The sequence below is a fragment of the Cnephaeus nilssonii genome, assembly GCF_951640355.1.
Source record: "Cnephaeus nilssonii genome assembly, chromosome: 19".
NCBI classification, from domain to species: Eukaryota; Metazoa; Chordata; class Mammalia; order Chiroptera; family Vespertilionidae; genus Cnephaeus; species Cnephaeus nilssonii.
Genome location: NC_137090.1, coordinates 23103277 through 23121463, shown reverse-complemented (window position 1 = coordinate 23121463; position 18187 = coordinate 23103277). Strand labels below are relative to the sequence as shown.

At 45.3% G+C, this 18187-nt stretch overlaps 1 protein-coding gene across 1 annotated transcript in view; it reads right to left on the bottom strand.

Annotated features, from left to right (window-relative positions):
* Window positions 1-5219: 5219 nt before the first annotated feature.
* Window positions 5220-18187, bottom strand: part of AATF (apoptosis antagonizing transcription factor) — a 90744-nt gene continuing 77776 nt past the window's right edge. The window contains exon 12 of the mRNA XM_079798431.1: window positions 5220-5563. Coding sequence (XP_079654557.1) covers window positions 5500-5563 — 64 coding nt within the window. The 3' untranslated portion in view covers window positions 5220-5499. The remainder of the gene's footprint in view (window positions 5564-18187) is intronic.

Below are 18187 nucleotides of genomic sequence, written 5' to 3'. Positions count from 1 at the left end.
CGAGGCCACCAGCCACGTTGCAAAGCTCCAAAGACGAAAGGTATGACGGGGTGATGGCACAGTGATAGGAGTCTAGTCCCAGCACCCCAGGAAGCTCTGTTGGGCAGCTCTGGCCTAGACGCTCTGGACACTCCCAGCGTGGGAGGCTTCCCCTGGGCTCCCAGGGGCCCACGGGAGAGTGGGAGGCAGCGGGCCTCGAGATGACAGAGGCCCTCCGGTTCAGAGCTGCCCTCTCACGGAGAGGGAGAGGCGGACACACAGAGCAGCAGGCTGACTGCTTCCCGCTGCGTCAGCCACACCTGCATATGGATGCACCTGGCAGTCCCGGAGGCTGGGCCCGCAGAGGCCAACTGTGGAGCCCAGGAGCACCTGGCCAGGCTGACCTCTCACCTTGGGAAACTGATCCCAAGCCCAGAAAGGATTCAGAGCCTGGGCTTCAAGGAAAACCAGCAGGATTAATAGAGGCACCTCTACTGGGTGCAATGGGTTCAATCAGATCCAAATTAGAGAATGCAGAACTCTACAGAAGAGAACAGAGATGCCTCCCCTCTCCCCGAGACTGTGTGACCTGCCAATATAGTCCTTTGCTAAGCCTCCACCAGGGCCTGGCGCACAGTAGGAGATCAATCAATATCTGAATGGATATGAAAAAACATTCTGGCACCTGTGCTAAAACCAAATCTACCATGTACCATGCTGCCTTTCCTTAGAAGCAGCAGCTTTAGATTAGGAAGGTCCTCAGAAGCCAACTTAGTTGGCCCTCATACTACATACAGTGAGGACCCTGAGGCCAAAGGTCAAAAGACTTCCTCAAGGTCACATCCTAGCAATTTTTATTTATAGTCCAGGTTTCTCCCCACTACATCTTCCATTCATATCTATCTGTCTGGATTCAAAACATCACATATGCCCGTTCCAAAACCAGCTATCTGCCCCCGCCCCAGGTCTCTATTGAAATTGGGTAGCATGCCCCCTAAATAAGTACAGTCCCCACCAACCTTGGGGAGGGCAGACCAGCGAGGAGGAAGCAGCCAGCCCCAAGTGACTTGATGGGCAGCCTGCCGGCCCAGAGCTGACTGAGCTCATTTCCAATTGGTCATAAAGGGGAAGATGGGGTGGGAGGAGGGCGGGCAGGAATCTTTATGTGTTACTGTCATTGTCTATTGGGGACTTTATATTCTTTTTCTACCTTATCAATGATGTGGGATTGCTTTTTTGTTTTTTTAACGTTTTAAAAGTTTCTTTTCTGGGAATTCAGTGTCCTTGACCTCAACAAATGAACTGAGAACCCTCAACCAGGGGAAATAAACCAAACCTCTCAGGAATATAAATGCTGCCGGGGCAATGACCCTTATTGGCAGACCCTACACCATGGGCAAGAAAGGCAGGGTAAAGGAAATCTATAGATAAACAAGAAAAACAAAAGTTAGATTAGGCAGACTCACTGCAGCTTCGCCATCCCTCTCCTCTGCAGACCAGGGCAGGTAATGGCTCATCAACGAGTGGTGGGAGGAATGGATGCATGCACAGCAGCTGGGCAATATGGATCCCCTGCACTTAAGAAGAATTAGTTAATGAACTTACCACATTACTGGCAATTACCTTTGAAGTGTTATGAAGACAGAGAAAGTAAAAAAAGATGGAAAGGAAAGAAGGTAGATAACATTGAAAAAAAGAATGACTAAGGCAAGCTCGATTTATTCAGCACAGCTGCCCCCAATACACAGACACATACATACATTTAAAAAGTAAAAACAAACTCAAGTGCAGAAAATAAGGTTCATTCGCTTTAGACAAGGCTCGCTGCTTGTACCCGTCTTTGTTAAATGAAAGCGCACAGGGTGACCACCAGGGTGTCAGCAGCAGGGCAGCCGCCTGGCAGGGAACCCCCGCACCTCTGCACCCGCAGCCTCGGGCTCCTCCAGGGCACCCTCTACCTCTACGGTCTGTAGTTTTGCTGAGGCATGTGGCTGCCTGGTTTGTGAATCTAGCCCAGGCAGACAAGGATCTTGGCATCAACACACTCCACACAGCGAGTGACTGCTATGTCCTGGGAAACAGTCCCACGGTTTATGACGAATGTCAACTGTGGATTCATTCCGAGCCCTCAGACTCGGCTCCTCTGGGATGAAGCGGTGAAGAGGCAGTCATCTCGGAGAGGTCTTAGCAATGCACGAGGAGACCAGGAAACTCAACGTCCACGAAGAACCTACTTTTCTCAACTGGAGACGGATGCAGAGTCTGTTGCTGGTCGGGCCGGAGGTGGCCTGCCCTGGTGCCCTGCTGGCTTCCAGGGTTTCCCTACAAAGCTTAATAAGCCGTTTTGGATGTGACTCTGGAGAGAATGGCTACACACCCAAAACAGTACAGAGCAGCTGCAGGAAGGCACACCCACACAAGGCAAGGACACCCACCTGAAAGATCCCCAGGAGCATGAGCCAGAGGGGAGAGGGGATCTTACAGCCAGAAAAAAAGATGGGGGGGGGTGCGGGGGAGATGGTGTCGCTTTTTATTTATCCACCATCTTTCATGGGAGCATCCAAAGCACATTACAGGCAGGAGCTCTTTAATCCTCCCAGAGGATGCTGCTGATTTGAAGGGTTCCCTGGGGAGTAAGAAATAAACCCAGGATCAGACTCCAGGGCCAATCTCCACTCTGCCTCTCAGCCCCGCCTAAAGCAAGTGAGATGTGAACAAGCCCCCGTGATGTGTTCCAAGAGCCTTCAAAATACTCAGATTCTTTCACTTGGTTCCCTTTACTCCTGAAAGTATATGCCAAGTAAAATAATTTTAAAAGACAATAAACAAGCTTTTTGCTCAAATATTTCCCTGTAACATTATTCATAACAGCAAATAATTTAGATGCTCAACAACAGGGGATTTGGTTAAGCACTGATGATACATACCCCAAATGGAATTACTAGTTAGCAATGAAAATAGTTGTGCTATCTGCAAAAATGTGAAAGTAATCTTTTACTGTACTCTTAATATTAAAATGCAGAATATACTGTGTACCACTGGTTCTCAATTGGTGGTGTGTGTGTTAGGTGGAGGGGGAGATGGTGCATGGCTGCGTGGTTGTTTTGTTTTTATTGTTTTTAAAGGGTAAGTACAACATTTTGAACTGTCCAAAAGTAAAAACCAAGTCTCCCACCCCCACTGCTCAGGGGAGACGGGTTCCCTGGTGCGATGGCACCTGCACAGGGAAGAGGCTGTGAGGCACGAAGTGTCAATAACGAGAAGTGGGTGTGTCTGGGTAGTGGATTATAGCCCAGTCTTATTTTTATTTGTTCCTTCTACTTCTCTATAATTATTTTTTAAATATATTTTTATCGATTTCAGAGAGGAAGGGAGAGGGAGAGGGAGAGAAACATCAATGAGAGAGAATCATTGATTGGCTGCCAACTGCACGGCTCACACTGGGGATTGAGCCCACAACCCAGATATGTGCCCTGACTGGGTGGAAATAAAACCAGAACCTCCAGGTTCAGAGGTCCACAGTCAACCACCGAGCCACAATGGCCAGGCTTCTGTAATTAATTTTTAACATAAAATCAATGAGGACAAGCAACCAGCCTTCTCTTCTCTATCCTGAAGGGAGAGGCCTACTCTCGAGTACGAACCTGGGCACTGCCTATGTCCACTGTGGCCAGCTTGCCACCTCCCTGTACTGGGAGGACTTCAAGGTCTGTGGTTTCCGCGTGAAGTAGTCAGCTGGGCAAAAAGAAAATAAGCAAACTCCACACAAAAGGGAGGAATGCTTCAGTCAACACTGAGAAAGGGCTCTGGATTGAAACTCCTGATAACAGTTCTCAACTCATTTAAAAATCAGCATTAGCTACCAAAATGTAAAGTATTAGTTTTATTAAAATGCAAATAGATCAACTAATCTGTCTTTCTAGTAACAGTTGAATTGCAGTATCCGTGTCAATTAAAATAGTTTCCAATTTATTCTTGGCTGGAAGGAGGGTGGTCTTCTGAATTTTAAAATGCAAGCCTCCCTTTACTGAAAATGCTGTCTGCTCTTTCTCATTTCTCCTGTTTTTAATTCATTTTAATTAAACAGGTTGGACTCCAAATATTTTGAAGTATCTGTTTAAATCTTTTTCTTCACCAAATAAAGAGTGATGATGACGAAGGTTCTATCTTTTTAGGAAATATGGGTTATAGCATGAAGCTCACTGAAGTCCAATATGAGGACACTTCCTGGCTGTTCCCACGTGAATCCTCAGGCTAAAGAGAGTAGTTGTGGGGGAACTCTCCTATTTCTGCTGATTGATCTCCTGGGTAACTGGAGACACATTGAAAATTAAACATTTCCCTGATAGTCAAGCCCAAGAGGTAACTACTGAGACAAGAAAAACAAATCACCACGTTCCAGGGTCCAATTAATGTGAGATGGAAAAACCCTCCTCCCACCACGTGCCCCATCCTGAGCTCAGCAGACACCGATGCTCACAGAAATGGAAGTGAGTTACACTCAGGACCCACTGCACTGGGGCCAGCCTCTGGGCACACAGTCCCCGGACGCTAAGCCCATGATACGTGGGATTCAGGGACACAGAAATCTGTCACTTGGTTTTGACATTTTAAAACCACATGAAAATCCGACTTTAAAAACAATGACTAGTTATTGATGACAACTGCACTCAGTTGCCTGGATGCAACATTTCTCCTCTAATTCCGTAGCTTTAAATAAAGATTTGGGCAAGGCACGGAGGAGATGGTCAGTGTTGTCCGCTGGTCAGCACACATTACTTATGCAAGATAATCTTCATTGCATATTGACCACAGCAGGCCAATAAATCCCCCTTATGGGGATTTAATTTCCAGCTTGTGACCTCTGGATGAAAAACAAGTGAATCATTTCCTCCTGCTAGATTTACACCAGAGCAGATCTCAATAAAGTGATTTAGGAATGGTGAGAATGGAAAAGGACGCTGGCAGAATCTTTAAGGGTGGAAAAGGAAGAACAAGTCAGAGATTTGTATTCAGCAACAAATCGGCAAATACTCCCAAGTGACAAAGTCTCCAGGGCGTAACTTAGAGGTTTTGGGAGTTCCCTGCTCCTCAGAGCCACAATCGATTGCTAAACATTGTCCACCCAGAAAGCAGCATTCCCCAAATGATTCCTTCTGTGAAGCTCTATGTGGGAAGAGGCACTGACTTGCTAGAGCTCTAAATCAGACCTCACTCCGTGCTGCTCAAGAAACCACATGGCCAGTAACAACGCTCTTTATTTGTGGTGGCTCAAGGACATGGGGGAAGGGCGCTTTGCACACGGAAGTGCCAGATACAAAGACAGGTGATTCCAGGCGTCCTGGGACTTTGTTGGGCATATGTTCTGAACAGCACACCTTCCCAGGAAGTCCCTGACTCACTCAACCCCATAGGCCAGCGGGTTCCTCCACTTGGGGCTGGATGAGCAGCCAACCTGGCCAAGGCGCCGCCGGGTTGGAGGCCATCCTCAAGGCCTTGCAGCAAGAGAGCTGGGTGCTGTCAATCCCTGTGGCCTCCATCAGGAGGGTGGAGTTGGCCAAAAAGAGATCGATATAACTCTGTCCTAGAAGACAAACAAAACAAATTAGTTAACACAATGGTTAACTTTCCAAGGTTAAAAAAAGAACTAAGAAGCTGGGAAATACCCCAATCCGTTTGTTCAATTGAAACCACAGCCATATAATTAAAAATGCACCCCACAGCTCTTATTCGCAAATACAAAGAGAGGGAGAAACTAGAAGCCAATCGAATAGTGAGATATGTAAACGGTCCAGTGTGGCTGCATACCCCGTCTCCAGGGAATGAGTTTTCTGTAAGTTTGCCCTTTACAGACAGGCTCTTCAAGTAAGAAAACAAGATTGAATATTTTAATAGGATGTATGAGACTGCCACACGATGAGGAGGATTCAATCAGACATGGGATGTAGGGATATAATTTAGTTTTCATACATTTTCTTCGACTTGGCAGTACTTGAAAAACAATGAAAATGACCCAGCAACAAGATTCCAATTACTGTCACATATGCAGCCATTCAGTAGGACCAAGGTGCTTTCCACTCCCCTGCCCCCTTTCCCTGTTCTCAATCTAATAAATAATTCCAATGCCTAATTTATTATTTCTAAAATTGGGGTTTGACGTTATGAGAGCCACAACATGCCAAGGTTCTGAGTCCTTGGAAATAAAGTAAACGATGTTTAACCTCTGTTTCAAATACAACATACACACAACTATTCGGCCATTCATGTGTCAAGGCCTGGAAAGTTTCAAAAAGACAAGGATCTCTCCTATCTTTATGGCAGAAACTCCAGAACACTTTCCCCTGTGGGCAGAGAGAGAGGAACCACGAAGGTCCACACAGGTCAAATCCACTACAGAGGTGGCCTGTGGAGGACATGACGAACGGAGGCAAGTGATACACGGCCACGAACTCTCAGGGAAGGGGCATGGGTTGGCACCGGCTAAGGCTCCCGGCCAGGGAGTAAACAGCCCCAGAAGGAAGCTGTACCTGCTCTGTTCTATACTTTCAAGATCTAACCCCAAATGTAGCCTGTCCTTCTTGTTAAGAAAACAGGCTTTTAAAAGTGCTTTTATTATCTGAGAGTCATCAGCAGCAAATCTGACCTTCAAACTAAAGCAAACAAACAAAACCCCCCACAAAACCCCCCACAAAACCAGCATCCTTCAAACAGCTTTCTTGGTTCAGCAAGATTTTAACATAAAAACTTATTTGTCCATTTTTTAAGTTATCCCACTACAGTTGTGGTAGGAATAGAGGTCTATAATTAGAAAATCCAGCAATAAAAATAGCATATGAAAGCTTTTTAAAAAGAAAAAAATCTTTAAAAAGAAACCACAGAAGCTGAGAATGTCAACTAACCTTATGGTTTTGAGCACTACCAGGGCAGACCTGGAAAGTCAGGCCAGAGAACAGTTGCTCTCCAATCCCAGTGCAGGAAATCGGGGCAAGAATTTGCTGCTACCCTCACCCTGAACACTGGACCAGCCCAGGGCTCCAGACAAAGGAGGCAGGTTCACTCTGAGCTCCATCAGCTCTTTTGTTTCTGCCTCCCCTAGCCAGCCCCAGACACCAGCCTAGGAAGTGGAAGGCAGCTTCATGCTAAATGCAAATTTGAGGCAGCAGCCTCACTTCCAGTTGCTTCCAAATCACCAGCTCCATCGCAGAAGCGACAGCAAGACGCTGCCCAAGCTGCCCTCATCACGCGATGGATGGCCTGCCTGTCTGCCAGTAAGTACGTCTCTCTTGCCATTTCACAAAAAATCAAGTGGCACGGAAGGGAGAGCCTCCGTGACAAACAGGAAAGTGTGAATTTAAGGCTGCAGCATCGGACGAGAGGGAAATGCAGAGGCACATGCTATTCAACCTTCGCAACAGTACCCTCCCCATCTCGCCCGAGCCTGCCACATCTGACCCATCATTACCACCAGCAATGCTTCCACTCAGCGCCACGGCAACAGAGAAGCACCTGGGCTGGGGCAGCAGTTACCATCCCAGCAGGGCTGGAGAGGCCGGCAGAGAATGCACTGCTGAAACCCATGTTTTGATCGAACATTGGTTCACCCTCAGGTGGGCAAAGCTGACACAGGCGAGGCTGTTCATGGCGAAGCAACTTGGAAAGTGGAGTGCTCTGGGCTCTTAAGATCTTTTTACGGAGAGGGAGAATATGAGCAAGGGGTTATTCCAATCTAAACTCCCCAAGGAATGACAACGCCAGGTCTTCCTCACCCACCAATCAGGGACCGTTTGTGCCTTCAAAGCATCCCAAGCTCCCTGTTCCTACAGGCTCCCCCATTTCAGGCCTCTCCATCTCTGACCAGGAATATGTGACAGCTCCTACCCGACTTCTCTGCTCCCTCCTCCTCGTCCCCTCTGCATTTCCCTCCCCAGGTCCAGGAGCACCACCAGGATGAAGATCCAGCCCCTCCTTTTCCCTGTACCCTTGCACAGGCTACACATGGCTGGGCCTCCCACCTTAGACCCCGGCCAGTAAGGGTGGGGCCTCGGGCCCTGGTCCAACAGCTTTTCTACACCCCAACAGAATTTGACAAAACCCCTCCTACATTTTCAAGTTTACATATAAATGTTTTCTATAAATTTAATAATCACAAAGGATACAATTATCAGAATACTGTGAACACTAATTTTTAAAATAAAACTCACATCTCTTTTGTAATACACCCAATGGAATCTATATGCCATATTGATTTGCTACCCATCACCACTCATTTAAATAACACATAAACAAACTCTTTAACTTGGAAATGTTACAGCATTTTTCTTTTTAAATGTATATTTCCATTTGACTTTTCCCTAGAGATTTTGGTCCTAATATAATTGTTTTATGCTTGAAAGTCTTTTATTGATCACCCTATCATATTTCTTGGCCACAAAAATAAATATGTAAATTGAAACATTTTTTTGAAATTTAAAAAGTTGAAATAAAAATATCCTAATTTCTTGCAACTGTAAGGTTCTAATTAATTTTTAAAATTTATTTTTGGATTGTGTTATCATTACCATTATTATTAGGATACATTCGTATATACAATAACAATATAAAAAAGTGTATCATACTTTTGGTAGAAACTTAATGTACATAAATAAGTAAAACATTAGTGGAAATGCATCTCTTGATGACACAGAAGAGGCTTCTCCTCCGTTCATGTCTCCATGACTGAGATTTATCTATTGATGGAAGGAGTGGGTTCAGGATCGACCCCGTTCCTGTTTGTAGTTTTGTAGATGTAAGTACTGAGAGACCCTGTCACATTAACAAGTAGGCGGGAATGGGAGGATTTTGTTAGTTTAATACTGGAGGTTCCCTTAAGGCTATGCATGATGTTGTTTGTTTTTAAAATACACAATTCCTGCTCTCTCCCACATTAAGAATCAAGAGTTGAATCACTGAGCTGAAATGCCTTCCCCCTTTGTAACCCCTTCCCCCACAGTCTTGGCCTCAATGGCCAGTGGGAATGTCCACTGTAGAAAATGTATTAATGTTGGTCTCATGCAGGAGAATAACCTATAGAGTAATTAACAGGACTTGGACCTGAGGTAGAAGGTCGATAGCAGGGGCTCTTCCTTGAATTAAAATTTAACTTACCCTTTATTGCAACCTACAAAAGCAAGTAATGAGCACTAACATTTTTATTTCTTTTAAACTGTCATTTAGGCTGTAGAGGGGATAATTACCTATCTCTAGTATAGTAAGGTTTTATAACCCTTAGTAAGGCATTTTCTAATTTAATATTTTTACTATATTATCATAAAACCTCTTTCTTGGGGGAAAAATGATCATGGATTAACAGCCATTTTCCATAAAGACAGTGTGTATGTGTGTGTGTGTGTGTGTGTGTGTGTGTGTGTGTGTGTGTGTGTGTGTGTTGGGATTCAGCTTATTTATATGTGACTCTCCTGAAGAGATTTAAAGTACGCACAGTCTATTTGGCTGTGAAATGCGACCACTTTAGTGCAGGTGAGGTTGAAACTGTCCTGAATGACGGTGGTGTACGTGTGGAATAATGCAGCCCCGTACGTGTGCACCCAATGTTCCCTTCAGCCCCACAGTCCCTCCTCACCGACTGCAACACGGACCAGCGTCTTCCACGCTGTTACCTGGGCAAACAGTGTACAGCATACTGAACCTGCAGAGGATCTGTGTGGGGCTTGGATATGCTAGGTCAGTAGCTTGCAGCATCTGGGATTCTGAGGGAAATGGACCGCTGTACCCCAGAATGCTACACTCCCCTGACGCTGGCCAGAAACCCCACACCTCCAAGATGTCCCCGAGCGGCACCCGTCCATCCCTGTGGCCAAAGGCAGGTGGACGGCGGAGGGAAAGCAGCAATGCCACTGTTCCCTAGAGAGAGCTGTACAACTCCCAAAAGTACCTCATATTCTCCGCGCAAGTATTATACGCAGGAGTTCTAAACAGTCTTCCCAATGTGCCGGAGAAGACGATGTCACCGCTTTCCTGCTTAAAATTATACACATAATGTGCCCTTATTATTTTGAAATTGTTCATTTGTTACTTCAATGGGGTGAGAAGGTAGTCTCCCTACATGTACAAGACACATCCCAGAATGCATCCTGGTGCCCCCCTCCTTCCTAATCCTCCCCGCTCTGCACACTCAGGACGCTGTGTGCACACAAAAGTGGTGCCGCGTTTGTTCCTGCTTAACAGCATCCCTTGGACATACACTCCAGAATCAAAGGATGAGGAAACACACAAAGGGAGAGGGAGACGAAGGGCTCCAACCCCAGCACTGCTCACGTCTAGAGGAATCCCGACACAATCTGGATCCTCCTGAGGCAGTAGGAACACAAACACATGACTGGCGCGGTTGCTGATGGCAGGTGTGCTCTTAAAAATTACTGGTGATGTTACAATGTGTGCCTTTTTATACATGTTGTGTTTCGAAAACAGTTACTTATTAATGCTGTGGAAGCTTATAAATGTGCATCAGATGTGCATGGTCTCTGACCTCAGAGAATAACACAAAGATATAATAAATTCATAAATCACATCTGGATGCCTGTTTGACTTTGTAAGACTTCTGGAGGATTGCAGAGGTGTGATGAGTGCCCGTTTCTCTGATCCAGGACTGTGGATGGCAGTGCTGAGTTGGGAAGGTGAGCTAGCCAGCAAGTCTGTCTAGGACAAACCATACCATGCAGAGAGACACATGAGCATTCTACCTTATGCTGACCCCGATTCGGCCGTTTGGTGACCAGGCCCTGTCCCTCCAGAGCCAGGAGAGGAACAAGGCTGACTGCTCTTCCTTGTGGCAGCGTTTCAACTTTTGATGTCTTCCCCTAACTAAATCTGTTCTTTGCTAGGTAAAAAGAAAGAGTTCACTCCATTCCTGCTATGACAAAGTTGGAGTTCTCTTGCTATCCTAACCAAACTCCTCTCAGCCCCCCAGTTTGCCAAAGAACGGGCGGCAAGGCCCCCATACCCTCTGTGCCAGTCCCGACACACCTGGGGCAGCCTACTTAGCGCAGAGCAGGGCTCTGCGGCCTCCTGTGTTCTCAGCACACCCTCCTCCTGCCTTCACAGAGCTTCCACTCTCTTCTGATCTGCTCACCAATATGCCCAGCATTGCAAACATCAACAGAAAAGATACTGGCCAATTACCATGAGCATGTGCTAATGCCACCAAATGAAGGGATACTCCCAACCCTGACACCCTAACCACCTGACAAAATCTTTCACTTAATCTTTCCTTCCTCTGCTTCCTCTGACCAGACCCATTCTCCTGTGTCAGTTACTCTACAGGTGAGAGGGAGGTGTTTGAGAAATGTTTCTCTGACCTAAAGAGGGAAATACATAGACCCAAGCAGCAAGCAATTGCCCAGTGCTCCTTGGGAGCGCATGGCAGAGGGTACAGCTGTGCAGTCGCAGAAATGGAAGCAGGACACACTGGAATCTGTCTCTCAAGAAGACTGGGCTGTTAGGAAGGCGGTCCAAGAGAAGAGAAGACAGAGCTCTTACAGCGAAGGTAGTGTCATCTAGTCAGAATGACATGCACACACTATGAGCGTAGACAACTTAGAATCCTAGTGCAGCGGAAAGGTCCGCTCCTAGCTCTCCCTCTCTCTTCCCAACCTAGCCCAGCAACAAAAGGTGGAGCACAGGCTTCTTTCTTTGAAATCTCATAACAATTTCATACCAAAAAAAACACACACAAAGAAACAAAGAAATGAGGGGAAAAGAAAAGAAAGCAACCTTTTCTTACCTAGGGCTTATTTCTTAACAGGATCAAGCTAGCAAAGTAGCAGTGACTCAGAGAACACCGTCTGTCACTAATTATCGAAATCCGGATACAAGGCAAATCTCCAGACACTGGCTGAAGCTCCAAAACAGCCAAACCGCGACTTCCCGAATCTGCCACAAGGTGGCAGCACACAACGCACTTCTGATCGGACCAGGCAACCAGCGAGATTCCCAGTAAACTGCGCCCATAAATTACCTAGTGTGTCTGCTGTCATTACCATCCTCCCAGCGCTTGACGGAGACTCTAGAAGGTCTGTTCCAATTCTCTCTTTTGGTCGGGTCAGAACTAGGTCCTTCAAACCTCTGCAAATGCTTTTAGCCCCACAGCTTTAAATTACCAATGGTGACGTGTGGCCTCTGGCCTGTCTCCTAAAGATCAGACAGACCGAAGATTTATAAATGTTCAAAGAAGCAGGTTCAGGCCCCAAACAAAGGAACTGAAAGGCTGGAGAAAAGAAGGAGAGGGAAGAGGAGAAGAAGGTGAGGAGTGGAAGGAGAGGTAAATTGGTAAGGTTTTCTCCTCACTTATGCTCCCTCCTGATTCCCAAGTCACTTCACAAATTCACTCCACTGAACAAAGGAAGAGAAATACTTGAAACTTCCATCATCCCTACCAATAGCTTCAAGACTCTCAAATTCTTCTAAAGAAAAATAGTTTGCCTTGGTATGGGATATGCAAAAACCTGGGGGTGAGGTGGGGAGCGGGGGAGTGCTCTTTAGACAAAGGGGACATCCCTCCTTCCCCGTACATTAATATTCCACATTCCTGGGATGATTTCCACTTTCACAGTTTGACTGTTTTATAACAGATCTGATGCGAGAGAAGACAAATGGCCTCGCAAAGGAAAGACGACAAATCATCTCACTGCTTTTAGCAGGGTTTTCTCTTTACTTTATTTATTTTTATTCTGTGGCTGAGCTGCAGAGCTCTCTGTCTTGCTGGAGATGTTTAATATTAACGTCAAGCCGCTGCGATCCTGGCAATAGAGTTGGCCGGTGTTGTGTTTACGGTTTTGTGACTGCTGGCTTCAGGAAGATGAAGCTCCTTGTTCAAACAGCAGCCCCTCTAACAGCTCCTGCTAAAAGCGAAGCAGGGGTGGGGGGTAGGGGGTGGGGAGATATGCTTCACTGCTTGGACGTGAATCACTTCCTCCACCTCATGGAGGTGAGACTGACACTGGAGTTACATTTGTATCCTTATCAAGGCTGTTGCCCGGCAAGGCAGGGCCTGGAGCGGAGGGGGAGGAGGCATCTCTCAGCTCAGTGTAACTTCTACTTTTAGAGGATCAAAATACATGGAAATTAGTGAGGATATTTACTGTCAACCCACAGGGTTCCAGAAAGGCCTTCTATTACTTCTGGTAATAAGTTATTTTCTAAAAAACCCAGCACCGATTCAAACATAAAAGGAGCAAGTACCCAGCAAACGCCCACAGGCAGTGACTGCAATGCCATGACCCTTCACAGTGAGCACTTCTAACTGCTCATCAGCCGATGTTCCACCTTCTCCTCCCTAAGGTGCAGGGGTCTTGGGTTCTCCTGGTCTCCTCCTTCTTTGTCTTTTTTTTTACCTTCTCCTAGGTTCTCTTCTCCCTTCTCTCCTGACACCCTCCCCTGGAGTCTCACCCACACTCTCAGCTCTAACATCTGTGAGTGGAAGAGGAGGCCCAGAGCCAGAGCTCTGCCTCCTCACCTAGACACTGAATCCTGCCCCCTGGGCCTGCAAGGCTAGCCTGTCACCTAAACTACAGTTTCTGTTCATAATGGCAGCAAATTATTTGTTATTCACATCTTACAATTAAATGCTTAATGACAGGAAACTATAAACAGAGTTACAGGTATTAATACCATATTTTTTGATTAAAAAATACAATACACCCAGAAATAGGCTCTTGTTTAGACAATTTATATTAATTGATAAAATGCAAATTGATGCCCTTCATCTGTCAATCTTTGTGGTTTTTAACAGTACTCTTCAAAGAACATCCCCCTGTCCTCTGTAAAGCAGAGAAAAATTTGGGAAAAGGGAAATTTGTCCCAGACACCTGCTAGGTAAACTTTCCCAGGATTTGGCCATCCCAACCCTTCTCCCCCCACTTCACCAACTCATCACTGAAGTCAGCAATTGTATGACCTCGGCGGTTATGTGACTGGTTTTTAAAAGCCTGACTGCTCAGTGCAAAATGAACAGTTTGCATTTCTGCCCCTGAAAGCTGGCGAGTCTACGTTGCTGCAGAGCTGTGCCTCCCCTGCTGGATGAGAGGTGGGCGAGGAGGCAGAATGCTGCCAAGTGCATGTAGGAGAAAATGTGTATTGATTCCTTCTTTCTTATAAAGGAGCACAAAGCACTGAAGAACAATTGCTCGTCTTTGCAGCGTTTCACATTCCACATGAGACAAAAGGCCCAACCCCCACCAGCCTCTGCGAAGCTGAAAGGGGAGCCAGGCGAGCAGCACCACGGAGCGGGGTCTCCTGGGTGTCAGTGGCCACCACGCTGTCCAGCTCCACTGCTGGGACTCCAAACACCCTGGGCCAGACACCTCCCCTGCCTCTGATCAAGTAATTTCCCTCTCTGGGCTGATGTTTCCTCATTTATATTGGAGAAGAAAGTGCCTTCAGTCTTATTTACCTTTAAGTGAAGATGCCCAGAGGGTAAAAGAGTTCATGTTTATAAAGTGTTCTGTTCCCCAGAGGGAGACAATGGGTAGAATACAAGGTGTGGTTATGGCTCATTCAAGACCTCATTTCCAGGTTAGTTATAATAGCTTCTGTTACAAATGCTGGCTTCCCAGCACCTTGAACTCAAAGTACAAAGAGGCAATGTCCTTTATCTAAATATCCTTGTTTTGGTTTGACACTTAATACCAACACTAAAAATAACAAAAGGTAACCAGGGACTATTAAGCCTTGTTAATGCGCAGAGAGAATCCATTCCAGAGGTGTTTTCTTCTTAAACTAAACACATCCTGAAAGCAGTCCAAAAACCAGACCTAAAGCTTTAATTGTTCATCATGGAGGCCGGTCTGTGTTCACCAAGTTTCCATAGTAACCAACAGTTTGGAGGAGGACCACCATAAACCAAACCCAGTATAGACATCAGAGCCAAGATGGGCAGGAGAAACCCTATGGTATAATATAAAGTTTATAGTGTACACTCTTAGTGAGGGAAATACAAGGGTGTTCAAGAAAGATCTTTTCCCAGGGTTCATGCTAAGTAAACATGACCTCAAAAACTCTCTAGGTAAAGGGTTGGGAATGTGGAGTCCCAAATCTGGACTCGTTTCCGAGGCTTTTCCGAGGTGGCATGAGTGAAGACCTCGTGGAGCTGGCCCTCAAGCAGTGCAATATTCCAGCGCGAAGACAGCCCGCAGGTGATTAAGGCGCGCCCTGGTGGTGAATGCTATATACGTACATGTGATCATGCACAAAGTGCTGAGGGAGGGAGCAGAGGGAGTGTATCACAGGAGCTAGGTGATTTGCAGAAATTTCAATAAATGGCAAGAAGCCGGTGTTCATCCATCGTATAGGACAGTTTGCAAAAATAATCTTACCAACACATTGTAAATAGCCTTATAAGCTGAAAACATTAAAAGACTTTTCAGCCCGGCCAGCATGTCTCAGTGGTTGAGCTTCAACCTATGAACCAGGAGATCACGGTTCAATTCCCGGTCAGGGCACATGCCCAGATTGTGCACTTGATCTCCAGTGTGGGGCCTGCAGGAGACAGCTGATCAATGAGTCTCTCTCATTATTGATGTCTCTTTCTCCCTCTCTCCCCCTTTCCCTTCCTCTCTGAAATCAATAAAAATATATACTTTTTAAAAATAGGGGTTCAAGGAAGAAAGAGCACCCCTCCCAGTGGGGGGCAAGGAATCCTAAAAGCCTCCCTGGAAAGGCTGGTGTTGGTCAAGCACTTGAACATGGCAACAGGAGAGACTGAGTGGAATGGGGTTAGGGGGTGCTCCAGGTTAAGTGAGCAGAATTAAGAGACACAAGTGGGAGGAGTATGGAGAGCGTCCTGGGATTGCACAAAGGGCATGCAACCGAAACAGGTGATGAAGAGAGGAAGATAGCAAGGAGACATTTCACTGCAGGCCTTGAGTGGCAGGTTCAAGACTATGTCCTTTATTCTACGACAATGAAGACTACTAACTTGCTTTAAGTGATGTTTAGGAAAGTTTAATGTGGCAATGATACATAAAACTTGTTAGATCAGGCTGGTGGTCAAGAAGCTGTTAATGCAACAGTCTGTGGAAAGTAAAAATAAAAATCCATAAGCATATATTGTGTTTATTGTAGGGGGAAAATATATTGTTTCTAAGAAAAATAGGTAATAGGTGCCTAAGTATGGGAGAGGTAGAACAATAAGAGCAAACTGACTGAATATACTGGATCAGGTGTCAGAGCTAATTTCAAGGGTTAGGGTCTTTGTAATCAGAAGAATGGTATGATAGTAAGAGCAGGTCTGGAAATTCAGGGATTCACACTAAAATGTGAATGACTTCATAGGCAAAAACTTCCTATATAGAAAGCATCTCTATTTAAAAAAGGAAAAGGAAAAATCATTTTAATCCAAACAAGTTCTTTGTTTTGTTTCTTTTTCCCAAACAAGTTTTTAGTTGAGAGAGGTTCTGTGTATGTGTACCAGGGATGGGAAGAAGCAGTGTCCCTTGGCACATCATTCCCAAATATGTCTATAAGCTTGCTGATTTTCTAGACACAGCATAAGGGTTCGGAGCCATACTCCTAGGTCAGTGGTCGGCAAACTCATTAGTCAACAGAGCCAAATATCAACAGTACAACGATTGAAATTTCTTCTGAGAGCCTAATTTTTTAAACTTAAACTTCTTCTAACGCCACTTCTTCAAAATAGACTGGCCCAGGCCGTGGTATTTTGTGGAAGAGCCACACTCAAGGGGCCAAAGAGCTGCATGTGGCTTGCGAGCTGCAGTTTGCCGACCACGGTCCTAGGTGCATAAATATACCAGCTCCACTACTTACTTGCTGTTTAACTTAGGAAAGTTACTTATTTGCTCTATGCCTCAGTATTTTTATCATAAAATGCAAATAATGTCAAACATTTTAGTGGTTTCTTATAATCAAGTTGTACGTGAAGGGCTTAGTGCAGTGTCTGGCGTACAGTAAATGCTCAATAAGTGGAATATGATATTATTCAATGTCATGTCATTGCCCATCAGAAATAGGGTGGCAGACTTAGGGTGGATAAATCAGAGTGAAGGATGAAGGCACTTAAAAACAGAAATGGTCTACATATCTTAGCAATCTAATGCTGGCTCAGTGATCATTGTGGGAAATGTATTAAGGTGTATAAATGCCCAATCTAAACTAACAGAAAAGATATCTGACTCCTGCCTACCCACAATATAATATCTACATGATATTATATTTTAAGTAGAATAAAATAATAAAATACAAAAACTTAAAAACAATAAGTCCTTAGGAGAAACATTTACACTTACTTTAGAGAATGTGAAATACTCCTTGGGAAATAAAAAGGATTCATAATCCTCTGAAGAAGTGATGGGCCTGTGACTGCAGGAATGAAAATTACCGTCAAGAAGCCCCGTTTTGAGGAAAGATGGATCTGTTCGGCATTTACAATTTCCTTCTAGAAGATGTACTTTTATCACTCTACATCCTCTTTGGAACCACGGCTTCAATATGAGAATGCAAATTCTCTAGAATTGTGTAAGACTGAACAAGCAGCAATCAGGAAAAACAGAGGAAACAATAGTGGTGTTTTCTTTTCAACCCAGATTTAGAACTCTGGCCCAAGCTACGAGCTTGAACTTGAGAATATTTTCTTTGTCCTTTCTGATGTTATGAGGAGAAAGGTCCGTGCCTCCTATTTCTGTGCTGGACGCCCTCTTTAATGATGATGTATGGGGTCCCTTCCCCTCACCACTGCTGGGGGCTCAAACATGTGCCGCCACCCTCCAGAGCATCAACACGGGAATTATAAACTGTGTCAATCCGAGTTAATGCAAAGCTGTAATCCTCTTTATGAGCATAAAGATCAAATCACTGCCATGAGTTATGTTCATTCTGTAATCTGATAAGGAAGAGAGGGAACCTCTAATAAAAGAGTGATGGGAGCCTTTAATGACGCTGTGGAAGGCAGCACCAGAGAAAATATTGCTCTCGTTCACACCGATTAGATCAATGTTGCATATTCGCCTGGACTTGTTTCACCTGTCAGAACAACCTGTGTCTTTCTAGGAGATAAAAAGCTTCAGAGAAAACATCTGTATCCTAAATGTTCTTGCTTGCAAGTTTTTAAACAACGAAAAGTACTCTGTGGAGAATATTTCTGGGGTTATTAGCTGTTGTGTTTTCAAATGCTGGGCAAACTGCCCCATGATTCAGTGCC